This window comes from Scylla paramamosain, chromosome 28, assembly GCF_035594125.1.
Source record: "Scylla paramamosain isolate STU-SP2022 chromosome 28, ASM3559412v1, whole genome shotgun sequence".
NCBI classification, from domain to species: domain Eukaryota; kingdom Metazoa; phylum Arthropoda; class Malacostraca; order Decapoda; family Portunidae; genus Scylla; species Scylla paramamosain.
Window position 1 is genome coordinate 15,950,539 of NC_087178.1, and position 13,186 is coordinate 15,963,724.

General features: G+C 41.9%; 1 protein-coding gene across 1 annotated transcript in view; it reads right to left on the reverse strand.

Moving 5' to 3' along the window:
* The window catches only part of LOC135115006 (PDF receptor-like), a 204,804-nt gene that overhangs the window by 21,720 nt on the left and 169,898 nt on the right, over window positions 1-13,186 (reverse strand). Inside the window, 4 exon segments of the mRNA XM_064031418.1 lie at window positions 2,696-2,877; window positions 6,822-7,005; window positions 7,545-7,630; window positions 12,616-12,685. Coding sequence (XP_063887488.1) covers window positions 2,696-2,877; window positions 6,822-7,005; window positions 7,545-7,630; window positions 12,616-12,685 — 522 coding nt within the window.

The window sequence follows — 13,186 nt, forward strand, 5'->3', positions numbered from 1 at the left end:
TGTGTGTGTGTGTGTGTGTGTGTGTGTGTGAGGGAAGAGTTCGCTTCTTTCTCCTTCGTCATTTATGTGGTCAATTATACATTTACTTATTCATGTATGTATGCTTTATATCTTCTTTTGAGATTTTTGTTCTTCCTTCTCTTCCTCCTTTCTTCCTTCCTTCCTTCCTTCCTTTCTTCCTTCTTTCTATCATTCTCTCTCTCTCTCTCTCTCTCTCTCTCTCTCTCTCTCTCTCTCTCTCTCTCTCTCTCTCTCTCATCTACTATTATGAGAGAGAGAGAGAGAGAGAGAGAGAGAGAGAGAGAGAGAGAGAGAGAGAGAGAGAGAGAGAGAGAGAGAGAGAGAGAATGAGTTTCCGGAACCGAAAGGCTTATGAGCTGAAAAGGAAGAACAGCACTGGAAATAACCTGCATTTCCCTCTTCCTCCTCCTCTTCTTCCTCCTCGTCCTCCTCCTATTGCTATTATTAAACGCTTTTATATAACTGTAGAAGGCAGAAGAATAGTTTTTATTTAAAGGCTAATCGGAGAACAAAGAATCTCTCTCTCTCTCTCTCTCTCTCTCTCTCTCTCTCTCTCTCTCTCTCTCTCTCTCTCTCTCTCTCTCTCTCTCTCTCTCTCTCTCCATTATTATTATTATTATTATTATTATTATTATTATTATTATTATTATTATTATTTTTGTTATTGTTATCATAATGTTACTACTACCACAGTTGTAGTTTTTGTTGTTGCTCTGTTAATACTACTGCTACTGCCACTACTACTGCTACTACTACTACTACCACTACTACTACTACCACCATAGATATTGTCGGTGGTGGTGGTGTCAGTGGTGGCGATGGTGGTGGTGGTGGTGGTCGTAGTGTTGTTGTCGTGTTGGTAGTTTTGCTGCTGTCGTTGTTAATGGTGGTAATATTGGTAGTATTGTTATAGCTGTCGTCGTTATTGGTAGTGGTGGTGGTGATGGTGGTGGTGGTTATGGTAGTGGTGGTGCAGAATTCGTACTTCATCGCAAAGCAGGCGCTACGAAGATTGAGATCAGAAAAGTAGAGATGCTTCTTTGTCGAACCGTTCTTTTGTGAATCCTGGCTTAAGTAATTGGGGCAGAAGTGAACCCTGGGCTTGGGGATTCATCTTATTGAGGATCACTGACAAAGCTATAGAGAAGTAGAGGATCAAGCTATAAGTGGTTAGTTTGAGCCGCAATGAGAGCTCTTTTCGAGATTATGATAGACCAGAGTTCGCTTCAGTGAAGTTGGATACCGTGAAGTTGGATAGTGGACATGAACACGAACAGGTAAAGTTAACTGGAGAAAGTGATGGCATGGGGGAAGGTAAGGATGACAGTGAGGGATTTTTACAGAAACTAGATGATCGAAGTCTTTAATAAGTGACGTAAGGAACAGGCTTAGGAAATATTGTTGTATGGAGTTTTGTCATCGTAAGAAATCTAGTGGTTTTTAATTAGGTGATGGAAGGTGAAGGAGAAACTGGAATCACTTGTGGTGAAACGTTAGGAAACATCTTGGAATTGAAAATTTGCCTTTAGAGACAGCTATGGAAGTGGATTAATTGTGGAGCTTGAAGAGAGACAGATGAGGTGGTGATATCTTATGAATTAAACTGGGAGGTGGAGGATGAAGAGAAGTAACTGAGTGGATGCATTTCAAAGTTTGAGGTGTTGAATTAGCAACATACAACAATTCGACATTAACTATTGATGATTTAATTTTTTGTTGAGTAATTCGCACGTTCCTGAAAACAAGTGTAAAAGACACGAGTAAAGGGAAATGGATGGTTGTCCTTTCAAATTTTTGTTTTGCAAAAAGAGAAACGGTATGTGGAGATAGTTAGGTATGTTTGATATGTGGACTGTTGTTTTCCTTGTTTGTTTTCGCTTTCCTTTTTTTTTTTTCATGTTCGTAAGAGTTTGAAATGCTTGGAAATGTTTGTCTCCATGTCAGAAACAATCACATATATAATATCCTTACTTTTATATTTGAGACTAAAACAGCTTTCATTTCACAGGAAACCAGAAAAAGTATAACCTAAAAACTTACTTGTATTATTTGAGTACCTGTCACGTGCAGTAACTTCGTTCTCAGTGGCCTGCTTATTTAAATCTCCCGATTTTGTTTTACTACTTTTATCCACACATCTTTTCGACATCCCCCTCGAGGTGCTTCCCTGTTCCGCATTCTCTCTAAACTAATCTATTTTTTTTTTTTTTTTCGTGATCTTCCCGCTCTTCTCGTTTTCCCTGTTCCTCTTTTCGTGTTACCCTTCTGGTTTTATATCTGGTTTAATCGCTTATTTTCATTCCTCTATTTTTTGCTCGCCCCTGTATTTACAACACTGTTTCCGTGCATGCCTTTCCACACTGGAAAATGTCTTTAATTCTGCCTCCCATTCTCGTCTACCTTGTCATCCTCTATAGGGCTTGCACAACCATTTATAGGACGATAAAGCTGCACACTCACTTCCCACAACATTTTTTTTCACCATTATCTCCTTTTTCCTCGGTCGCACTCACTCCCCACATTTTTTTTCACCCTTACCTTCTTTTTCCTCGGCCGCAGCATTTTCCATGACCTAGTTATCAGACCTTTCCCACGGCTGTTCCTTCCCTTCCCTCGTTTCCTTCCCTCCTTACATCCCTATGCGTAACTAATTAAGCCTTGGGTCATCACTCACCCATGCGTGGGGCTCTGGCTGCCGCGGAGACAGGAACACAGGTGCCTAGCTCGCCCGTGGTGGTCCCTGGGCAGGTCAGTCACGGTGGTAAGGAACACTGAAGACAGGCCAGAGCCGCGACGCACTCCGGCACTGCGGTGAAGTAGGTAGTTGTCCACGTATTTCCTCACCGCTGTCCTCACCTGCACCAGGGGAAGTAGCGCAGGTATAGAGACACGCTGGGTTAATAAGAGACAGGGACTGAGAGGTGGAGGGCGAAATGAGCTTAGGTATTGAGGAAAGGGAGGTAGAAATGAGTTAGATGGATGGAGAGGAAGTGAGGTGTGGACTGTGTAGGTAGAACGGAAGGGCAGGTACGTAGGTAAGGGTAGGGAGGTGAAACAGGTGGAAGAAGGTCGGTATGAATGCCTGGTGAAGGAGTGGAGGGGATAGGAAGAGACTATAGGGGGAACAGGTGAAAGGAGATTAAAAGGTGCAGGTAATGTATGGCTTCTGTTCTTTGTTTCCCCCTAATTTCTTGTAAAGTAATTGAACATGATAGTGAAGAAAACAACAGTAGCAAAAGTAATAGAAAACTAAGATTCTTTCAGCAACCTGTGTAACAATTACTGAAGAAAATAACCGTGAAAATACAGGAAAAAAAAAAAAAGATACGAGGGACAAGGCTAAGGAGGCAGCAGAAGGCCTATATAGAGAGCCAGGTAATTAGAGGGCTGGGAAACTCGTGCCCTTTGAGACTTCACCTGTCCTAATGGGGAAGGATCAATGTGGTTCTCATTAAGGTCTGTACTTTGATAGCGAGTAAGCCACTGAGCTACGCCTTGCCTTTAGTAGCCGCGGGGACTTGCTCCGCCGGCTCGGAAGAAAAGTAGCTTGTCCCAACGGTCAGAGAGAGAGAGAGAGAGAGAGAGAGAGAGAGAGAGAGAGAGAGAGAGAGAGAGAGAGAGAGAGAGAGAGAGCCGACTAGAGTAGATTAGACATAATTATACATTATTAAAGAGGAAAAGGTTACACACTGATATGTAGGGAAAGGTTGTGTAGTACTAATGAGGGAAATATTTGATATCATATCAGATAAGGGAAAAGAGCCGGTAACTTTTGGTTTAAGTCAGCTTGCTCTTCTGTTGTCCAAGATGAGAGGCGGCTCACAAACAAAATATCTGCCCTCCATCTCCTGAAACTCGTGCACGTTTCATTCCTGCCCAAAATAATGCCAGACCTGGTCTCCAACTTGCCGATAATTTTTTTCATTAATAACAAATGTGAAGGTCTAGCCAGTTCATGTAATCGTGACTTCTGTCATCTGGCCAAAAATATCCCCCACCAATTTTTCCTCCATCTTTTCCTCTCCTCTCTGTCATCATCTCTATCTCTAAAAGCTGAACTCTTCTCTCAGACCTTTGCCGACAACTCCACACTGTATGACTGTGGTGGCATGTTCCTCATTTACCTCTCCTCCGTTATTATGTTGTGCCTCATACAGATTTTTCATAATGCCCTCTGTGGCTGTGATCCTTGGAGGGCTTGTGGTCCTGATGGATGAGGTCCCTCCTGTGATTTTCTGTAACGGTGCCCGTGTTTATTCCTTGCTTGGTTAAGCTTTTCTGCCTCCGCCTGTTTACATCCATCTTTCCTTTTTGGTGGAAGTTTGCCTACATTCAAGATGTTACTTAGAAAGGTGAGCGCTTTAACGCTATAGTTTTGGTTTTCTGTCTTTTGGAAGTGTATCATCAGTAGTAATATTCTAAAACACCTATCAGTCCACGATCTTCCCTCAAATTGTCAGTTTGGATTCCTTGAAGGAAGATCCTCTGGTGATCTACCTTTTCTCACTCAGTCTCGCTCATCCTTTCCTCGGGATCTTAGTGAAACTTTAGCCTTAAACAAATGAAAAGATTCTGATAGAGTTTGGAATAAGTCTTCAATCTTCATGCTCCCTTCATACGGTTTCTATCCATCTCTCGCCATCTTCATCTCAAGTATCCAATTTAACCGTTCTATCGTTGCAATGCTTGATGGCCATTCTTCTAAACCTGTTACGTAACTGCTGTTCCATAGGTCTCTGTCGTATCTCCTATCCTGTTCCTATTATTCATAATGATCTTTGACAACTTCTAACTAAACAGTTCACGGGCACAGACGTTTAATCTCTGATCTTTGTATAATTTCAGAATGAGGAGCGGCAAACCTTGCGCTATTCAGTGCCTGAAAAACTCTTTTTCTTCATCTTACTCTTTCATCCCTTTTACTTGTTAGCTCTGGAACTCTTTTCTTGTACGTTTTCAAACTGCGTAGTGCTTGAATTATTATAAAAGTATCGAGACGCCTCACAAACTAGATTGGCCTTCTCTCGTTTTTTCTCCGTTTTCTTCGTGGAAGGAAATTTTAAGCTGGCATTTTTAAGCCGTTTTTTTGGTACTTGGCTGTTACCCCTGACACAAAAATAAGAAAATATTGTGTAATACCAGATGGAAAAGATATACATTTATAAATGGAAGTCATTTAGTCAGACATTTGTAAATGGAAGTCATTTAGTCAGACATCTTGATTTTTATAGATAAATGAAATTGTTACTTATATTTTATGATCCTCTTTCTCCTGAACACCAGCAGCAGAAAGAATGATAAAATTATGTTTTTAAAAGTTTTCCCTGTGATATTTTTTTTGTTCTCCGCATCCTGCACACCATTTGATACCTTTCTCAGTATGCTTTTCAAAGAATATGTAGTGAAATATTTATATAAAACAGACCTTTTGTTACCTGAACCTCATCCCATCCTGGGGTTATTAGGAAATTAAGGTAGATGCAGATGTTGGGAATTAAAGCCGATGAATTTTGAAAGCATTAAGAATATTTCATTTGTTTGGTTTATATTAAGCATTATTCTAGAAGGAAGGTTATTAATTTCCAGAGGTGCAGGAACAGTGCAGAGGTGCCGACCACGCAAACAGGTGAAAAGAAAGGTAATTGAGGTGGGGTGTATGCATTCATTGTCTGTTTATTACCACGTTCGCTCTGGAAAAAATATATGGTTTAATATGTGTGTGTGTGTGTGTGTGTGTGTGTGTAGAGAGAGAGAGAGAGAGAGAGAGACTAGAAATACTTTTTTGACTGATTACAACAATAAGCACGAACAAGCGAGAAAATAAAATATACTCAAATTATTAGCTGAAAAAAAATAAGAGAAATACATCAAACACTTGTCTCTATCTCAGTGTGTTTATGGAGTCGCAATGATCCTTCCTGAATACGTGTGGCACTGAAGCGTGACTTTTCAACCAACAGAGGTATACATGTGGATTCCTTTGAGTGTGCCTTGCCTCACTATTATTTCCCATCCTCCATCTCCTCCTCGCCTTTTTCCTCCTCCACTTCCCCGTTATCACCGTCCTCGTCCTCGTCTTTCTCTTGTGCCTCGTCCTCCTCGTCGTCGTCGTCCTCTTGCTCCTTTCCATTAACCTAATTTACTGGTTCTGCAAGTCCCTGATGCATTGCTCTCACCCCCATCTCTTGCACCTGTCTGTCTCTACACGTTCCTTTCCCAACTAACACCTACCTTTCCATTTACATCCATAATTAGTTTTCTGTTTTTCTTTTAACGTTACTCACTCACTCACTCACTCACTCACTCATTCATTCATTCATTCATTCTTCTCGCTGTTCAGGAAGCAGAAGAGGAGGGCAATGAAGAAACCCTGCTATCCTTTCACTCACTCACTCACTCAGACACTCACTCCGTGACACTCACAGTCACAGTGTGACACTCAAACACTTCAGACACTCGTTCACTCACTCAGACACTCGTTCAGTCACATTCACTCACTCACTCACTCACTCACTCACACTCATTCACTCAGTCAGTCAGTCACTCACTCATTCACTCAGATACTCACTGAGACAATCACTCAGTCACTCACCCACTCACTCAGACACCCACCCACTCACTCAGACACCCACCCACTCACTCAGACACCCACCCACTCACTCAGACACCCACCCACTCACTCAGACACCTACCCACTCACTCAGACACCCACCCACTCACTCAGACACCTACCCACTCACTCAGACATCCACCCACTCACTCACTCACTCACTCACTCACTCACTCACTCACTCACTCACCTCGCCGTTCAAGAAGCAGTAGAGGAGGGCGATGAAGAAACCCTGAAAGGAGGTGAGGAAATGCGTAGCGTAGGACCACAAACCGAACTCTGCCGCCGACCTGCCCAGCGGCGCCACGATCATGTTGAGCACGTTGGTGATACCCAGGAGCGGCAGGAGCACGATTGCCGCCTTCACTGCCTTCCTGCTCGCCCATTTCAGCCACACCCGCAACATGAAAGGGAGGAGGAAAGCCGTGTCGTAAGTAAGAGGAAGGGAGAGAAAGAAGCAAGGGACATTCACACATAAAGAAAGGGAGGGTTGTGTTAGTATGTCTATCCACTCACTTTCTCCCAGTATGAGTGAAAGGAATAGGGAGAAGGAATCTGTAGTGCGCGGGAGTGGAAAGAGCGTGGGAATCCGCACATACTCGTAAACTTACCTGGAGCGTGGAAGGGAGAGGTTGATGTATGTAACTTTGCTCTTAGTGTGAGTGAGAGGGACAGGGAGGAGGAAGTCGTAGTGGGAGGAAGCGTGAGGGAATATACGTGGCGTTACGATTTAAACAAATACTTGTCAACCTGAGAAGAAGAGAGGATGCAGCCTTGACTCGCTCCCAGCATCAAGTGAGAGACAGGAGCAGACGACCATATATAGACACAAAGATAATATACAAAGCGTATTAGTAAACCTCTTATGTATCCATTCTTTGTATTTTCTGAAGAATACGGCAAAGTGACCTACCTGACTTGGAGGGCCTCGCTGGAGTTGCTCTGCCGTAGTTTGGTTACCAGAACTCGGATGATGTTGAGAAGAAATATCATATTCAGCTGCGGGGAGAAGAGAGTGGAGAGACTGGACCATCACGTATTGGCGGTGATGTGAGCAAGGTATAAGTGTGCCTAACACAATTCTATAACCTGAGTTTCATAAGCAGATTATCTGCTGAGAAGTCACGATTTAAAGAAAAGGGTTGCTCAAGAAATACTAAATAAAGTGTAACAGTATTACACAAATATAACTTTTCTTGTCCGACGCAAATTCAGGACAAATGCGATTATGTGCAGCTGTCTGTCTGTCTGTCAGGCTGTCGATCTGTGTGTGTTTGTCTCGGTCTGTCCGTCCGTCTACCTGTCCCATTCACCAAGAAGGCGTGTGTAGGTGGGCGGGAGTTAGGGATCTGGGAATGGCAGGTTTTTAGTGTGTTTGTCCTGAAGTGAAATAAAAGCAGATTGTGAAGATCTCGTGTGTTAACACCAAACAGTGCAGTTCCATTAAGGAAACGCGGAGCGTCGGCAGAAAATCCGTTACTGTATCACCTCAAGAGACAGCGAAGATTGTAAAAATAATTATTGCCGCGGGAAATGAGGCCGGCACAAAGTTACGACTCTGGCGCAAGCTGGGAATACTTGCTGATTACTCGGTGGTGGTGGTGACGGCGACTGCGGCTGCGGCACCGGCGGCACCGGCACCGTCACCGGCGGCAGCTGCAGCGGCTGCGGTGGCGCTGTTAGTGGTGATGCAGTGAGGAACTGAGCAAACACTGCGTAATTAAATCGAATTTCTTTATTGGCTTGGAGGGAGAGGTTAATTCAATAAAGGTACATGTAAGACGAATGCTTGGGATTCGTGTTGATGAGAGGGAGTAACAGTCTTTGGGGCTTATGTTTTTTATACATGATAGGTACAGATTGTATAGAAATACGACACGCACAACTCCTCAGACCCAACTTGTTTTGGCTGCCATATCCAGCGACCAGCATTCCTATTGCTACATTTCACCTAGACGTTCGCAACACGCCAACAAGCCTAACTTACAAACGTTCTTTTTCTTGCAATATCTGTGTTTCTCATGGATCATATTTACTCTGTCTGCCAGCGCGGACTGTCGTTACCTTTCAAGTATCAGCTCACTTCCTCAGCCAATCAGTCAGTCAGTGAACCAGTTTACATCTACGAGTCTAATGTCAACGTCCCACCACGCCTCATGCAGCAGGTGGGGAAGCTTGGTGAGAACGGTGGTGCATTTGTTCGTTAATTTTCTGTCCACGTACGTGTGTGTGTGTGTGTGTGTGTGTGTGTGTGTGTGTATCTGTTAGAAGGGAGCAGATGAAGTTACTTATTGTCAATTCACATTTTACTCCCCACATGACACGGAAATAACATCATGCGGTTGTTGTTGTGTTTTTATCATTGTTTTGTTGTTATTATTATTATTTGTTATTATCATTGTTATTATTATTTTATTATTATTATTATTATTATTATTATTATCATTATTGTTGCTACTACTACTACTACTACTACTACTACTAGTAGTAGTTTGTAGGATAAGACTATAACAGGAAGTATGTGAATCTGAGCAAAAATAAACATCGTATAAAATAATACTCAAGCCATTAATCAACAGGTGAATGAATATAAAATTAGCGAAGTGGATGAATAGACAGAATCAAACATTGCCACTCTGATAAGAGTGGCAATGTCAAATCATGGCGACGGAATACGAAATCTTTAAAATTGCCCAGTTACATCCAAGACACAAGTATATGGCCAGTGTTTTACCGAGTATATGTAACATGATGCGTTTGCGTGACAGTGGCAGCATTCTCCATTTAATTTAACTGCCAGGTATGTTATGTTCAGGAGTTTTGAGAGAGAGAGAGAGAGAGAGAGAGAGAGAGAGAGAGAGAGAGAGAGAGAGAGAGAGAGAGAGAGAGAGAGAGAGAGAGAGAGAGAGAGAGAGAGAGAGAGAGAGAGAGAGAGAGAGAGATTGCAAAAAGGCATACAATATTTGTGAGAGCGTTTTTTCATTATGATAAAATGTCACTCAGAATGTAAATGATTAAACTGGAGCTTATAATCTGTGTATGTCAAGTGAGTGTGATGGATGTCATTGTTTTCCTCGAGGTTCCGATTATTTCACGACTAATTAATTGCTTTAAGCCTGATTACCGATGTGACGGGCGGAGCAAAGCATACACTGTTTCCTTTTCATAAGTTAATGCTTGGTGTGTTTTATCGTAATTTGATTGTGTGTGTGTGTGTGTGTGTGTGTGTGTGTGTGTGTGTGTATGTATTTAATCTTTTGTTTTTCGTAAGTTGATGTATGGTGTGATGTTTCGTAAAATGTGTAGTGATGTTTTTTTTTTCGTAACTTCGTTTTTTTTTTTCATAAGTTTGTGTAGTGCTGTTTTTTTTCTGAATTGATGAGTAGTACTGCATTTTTTTTTCTTTTTTTTATCGTAAGGTGATGTGTGCTGTGATTTTTTCTTAAGGTGATGTGGAGTGTTGTGCCTTTTTCGTATTTTGTGTGGTGTTGCGTTGGTGTCGTGGTGGTTGAGGACATGTAGCTCTGATGTAGTGCGTCATCACCGCTCACCTGCACATCACAAGGAATACACGATGGTCTTATTAATTACTAACGTCTCCTGTAGCCTTCATCATAGCTCTGACGGAGGGAGCAAGGCGGTCAAAGTAGAGGATGCTGGGGTGAGATTACCTGTGAGATGATGCCTGGTGTTGAAGCATAGGGTTGCAAATTCATTCAGTTTCTGGGAAGTGGAAATGGGTAGGTTTGTTTATTACAAGAGCTGCAGCATGATGACTTCTTAAACTTCCCTTATTTTCTTGTGTCAAGTTGGGATGTGGTTACGCGTGAGACGATGCCTAGTGTTAAAGGTTTGGGTCATGAGTTCATTGAGTATCTGGCCAGTAAGTTGGATTGAGTACCTCCTTTGATTGTGAGTTATAAGTTAGAGATTTTAACTTTTTCCCTGCGATATGCAACAATTCACAACACTAAAAGCAATGCATGGAATCTTTGTACGCTTTTACAATCAAGGAGGGAATAAGAAAGAATAGATTTTGCAATGTCTGGAGGTGGAGATGGAGATGGATTCGACGAGGCTAGTAATTAAGGAAAGACTTGTCAATTAACAGTGAAAGGGTTAAGAAGAATGGTATCTGATGTCACTGTTTTGTGCTGTAAGTTTTTTTTAAGGGTGTAAACTGGGATGAAGTTGTTTGTTATTATCTCTTGTTATAATTCAATGTATTTCAGGTGCTTTTTAGAGTGTGTGTTGGCCGTGACACCAGCAAGAACTACGGTAATACGCATAATTACATGGAAGAGAGACGGTGCGGCGTGTTTTATAGGATTCTTATAGAGCAAGGTGGCAGAAAGCAAGGTTAGAGGATCTGTGTGTATCTTTTTACTATTTTCCGTCTTATTCCGTTTTATTTGTTCACTTTATCGCTTCGTTCGTTCTATAGTTTTTACATCGTTTGATTTTTTTTTTTTATTTATTTTCCCTCCTTCCCTCCAACCGTCATCGTCTGTATTTATCCTCTTTTGTATGGATTATCCACCTTTCCTCCTGTTGCATGTATTGTTGATTTTCGTCTTTTTTCAGTTATCATATTGTTACGCTCGTCTTTATATGTATTTTGGTCAGTCTAGTCAGTCAGTCAGTCAGTCAGTCAATTAGTCAGTCAGTGTCCTCGTGTGTATGTATCTATGTTTTCTTTAAATCGTGGGTTTTTGCTTTAGTTCCCTTCCATTTTTCTCACAAGTTACTCTTTTCTATTTTCATGGCTGCGTCTTTTTCATCAGACCCACATCCTTTCAATTCTATCTTTATTTCCACCTTCCTTCCGTCTCGTCTCTTTTTCTCAGCTTTTCCAATAAAACCCCTTCTCTCGCTTCCTTCATCTGTCGCTCCATTTTTATTTTTTTATTATGTTTTTATCTTTTATGTTTGTTTCTTCACTTAGATCTGTGTCGTGTGTGTGTGTGTGTGTGTGTGTGTGTGTGTGTATGTGTATCAGACAGTCAGTCACTTACTTTGTCTCTCTATTTGTCTGTCAATCTTCGTTTCTGCCTCCTCTTGTCTGTCTGTCTGTATCTGTTTCTGCCTGTCTGTCGGACGCCCACCCCCTCTCTCTCTCTCTCTCTCTCTCTCTCTCTCTCTCTCTCTCTCTCTCTCTCTCTCTCTCTCTCTCTCTCTCTCTCTCTCTCTCTCTCTCTCTCTCTCTCTCTCTCTCTCTCTCTCTCTCTCTCTCTCTCTCTCTCTCTCTCTCTCTCTCTCTCTCTCTCTCTCTCTCTCTCTCTCCACATTAGGTATTTATTGACAGTCCAAGGTATTGACAGTTCAACTTTTCACTGCCAGGTAAAAAGATATATATAAAATTATTTTATATCATTCTTCTATATTAGTAATAATTAGCTACCTGAAGACGAAGCAGTAGGGAGGGATAGAGAGAGAGAGAGAGAGAGAGAGAGAGAGAGAGAGAGAGAGAGAGAGAGAGAGAGAGAGAGAGAGAGAGAGAGAGAGAGAGAGAGAGAGAGAGAGAGAGAGAATGTTAGGGGGAGAAGAAAAGAAGAAAAACGGGAGTCGAAAGTGAGAGAAAGGAAAAAAAAATAGTAAAGAAAGGGAATTAGGGTTATAAGATGACCATTGTAAGGGAGATACGGAGGTAAAGGCAGTAAGTAATAATAACTGGTCAAGATTAAGGGTCTGTTATTGTGTTGCTGGCGATGGATGAGGCAGGGAGGTGTGGATAATGTAGTGGAAATAATAGATTGGTGTGACTGTGGTGGTAGTGGTGGTGGTGGTGGTAACTGGGATTATGAAAAGGAGAGCCTAGTTATGATGTGGCGTGTCTGAACTTTTTTATTCCTCTTTTTTTTTTTTTTCTCGTGAGAGAGTACGAGTGAGAGTGAGAGTTCATTTACACACACACACACACACACACACACACACACACACACACACACACACACACACACACACACACACACACATACACTTACCGATATGACGGAGAATCGCGGGCCTTCCAGAATCCAGAAGTAGGAAGTAAAGTTGTACCCCCACCAACACCTGTAAGGAAACACACCAGTCACACCTGTCTGTACGCACCTGCACTCACCCCACTCGTGCTTCGTTAATGATGAGCAAACTTACCTCCCCGTAAGTGGACGAGCCTTGTCACTCTCAACATTTCATTACCATCCGCGCGAATAATTGAAAGCATTAGGGTTAAAAATGACGTTAAAATTATGTCCTGGTTAAGATTTACCCTTTTTTTTGCTCCCTGACCGTAATAACTCTGCTCATAAATGTAAAAAAAAATCCTCACGTATTCCTGTATGCTGTGAAAATGGTGCGCAAATCTGAAAATGTGAATTAGATTCCCCGGGCAAGTTACAATGGGAGTCCAGGTATTGTGTGTTACTTATTTTACTTGTATACAGATACATGAGAACAGCCACGGCACTCACTGTGTGTAAGGAAATAATAATAGAAGGGAAGAAGACACCATCGCTCTCACAACATGTACTATAGATGATATTTGAGGAGGAGGAGGCATGATAATGAAAG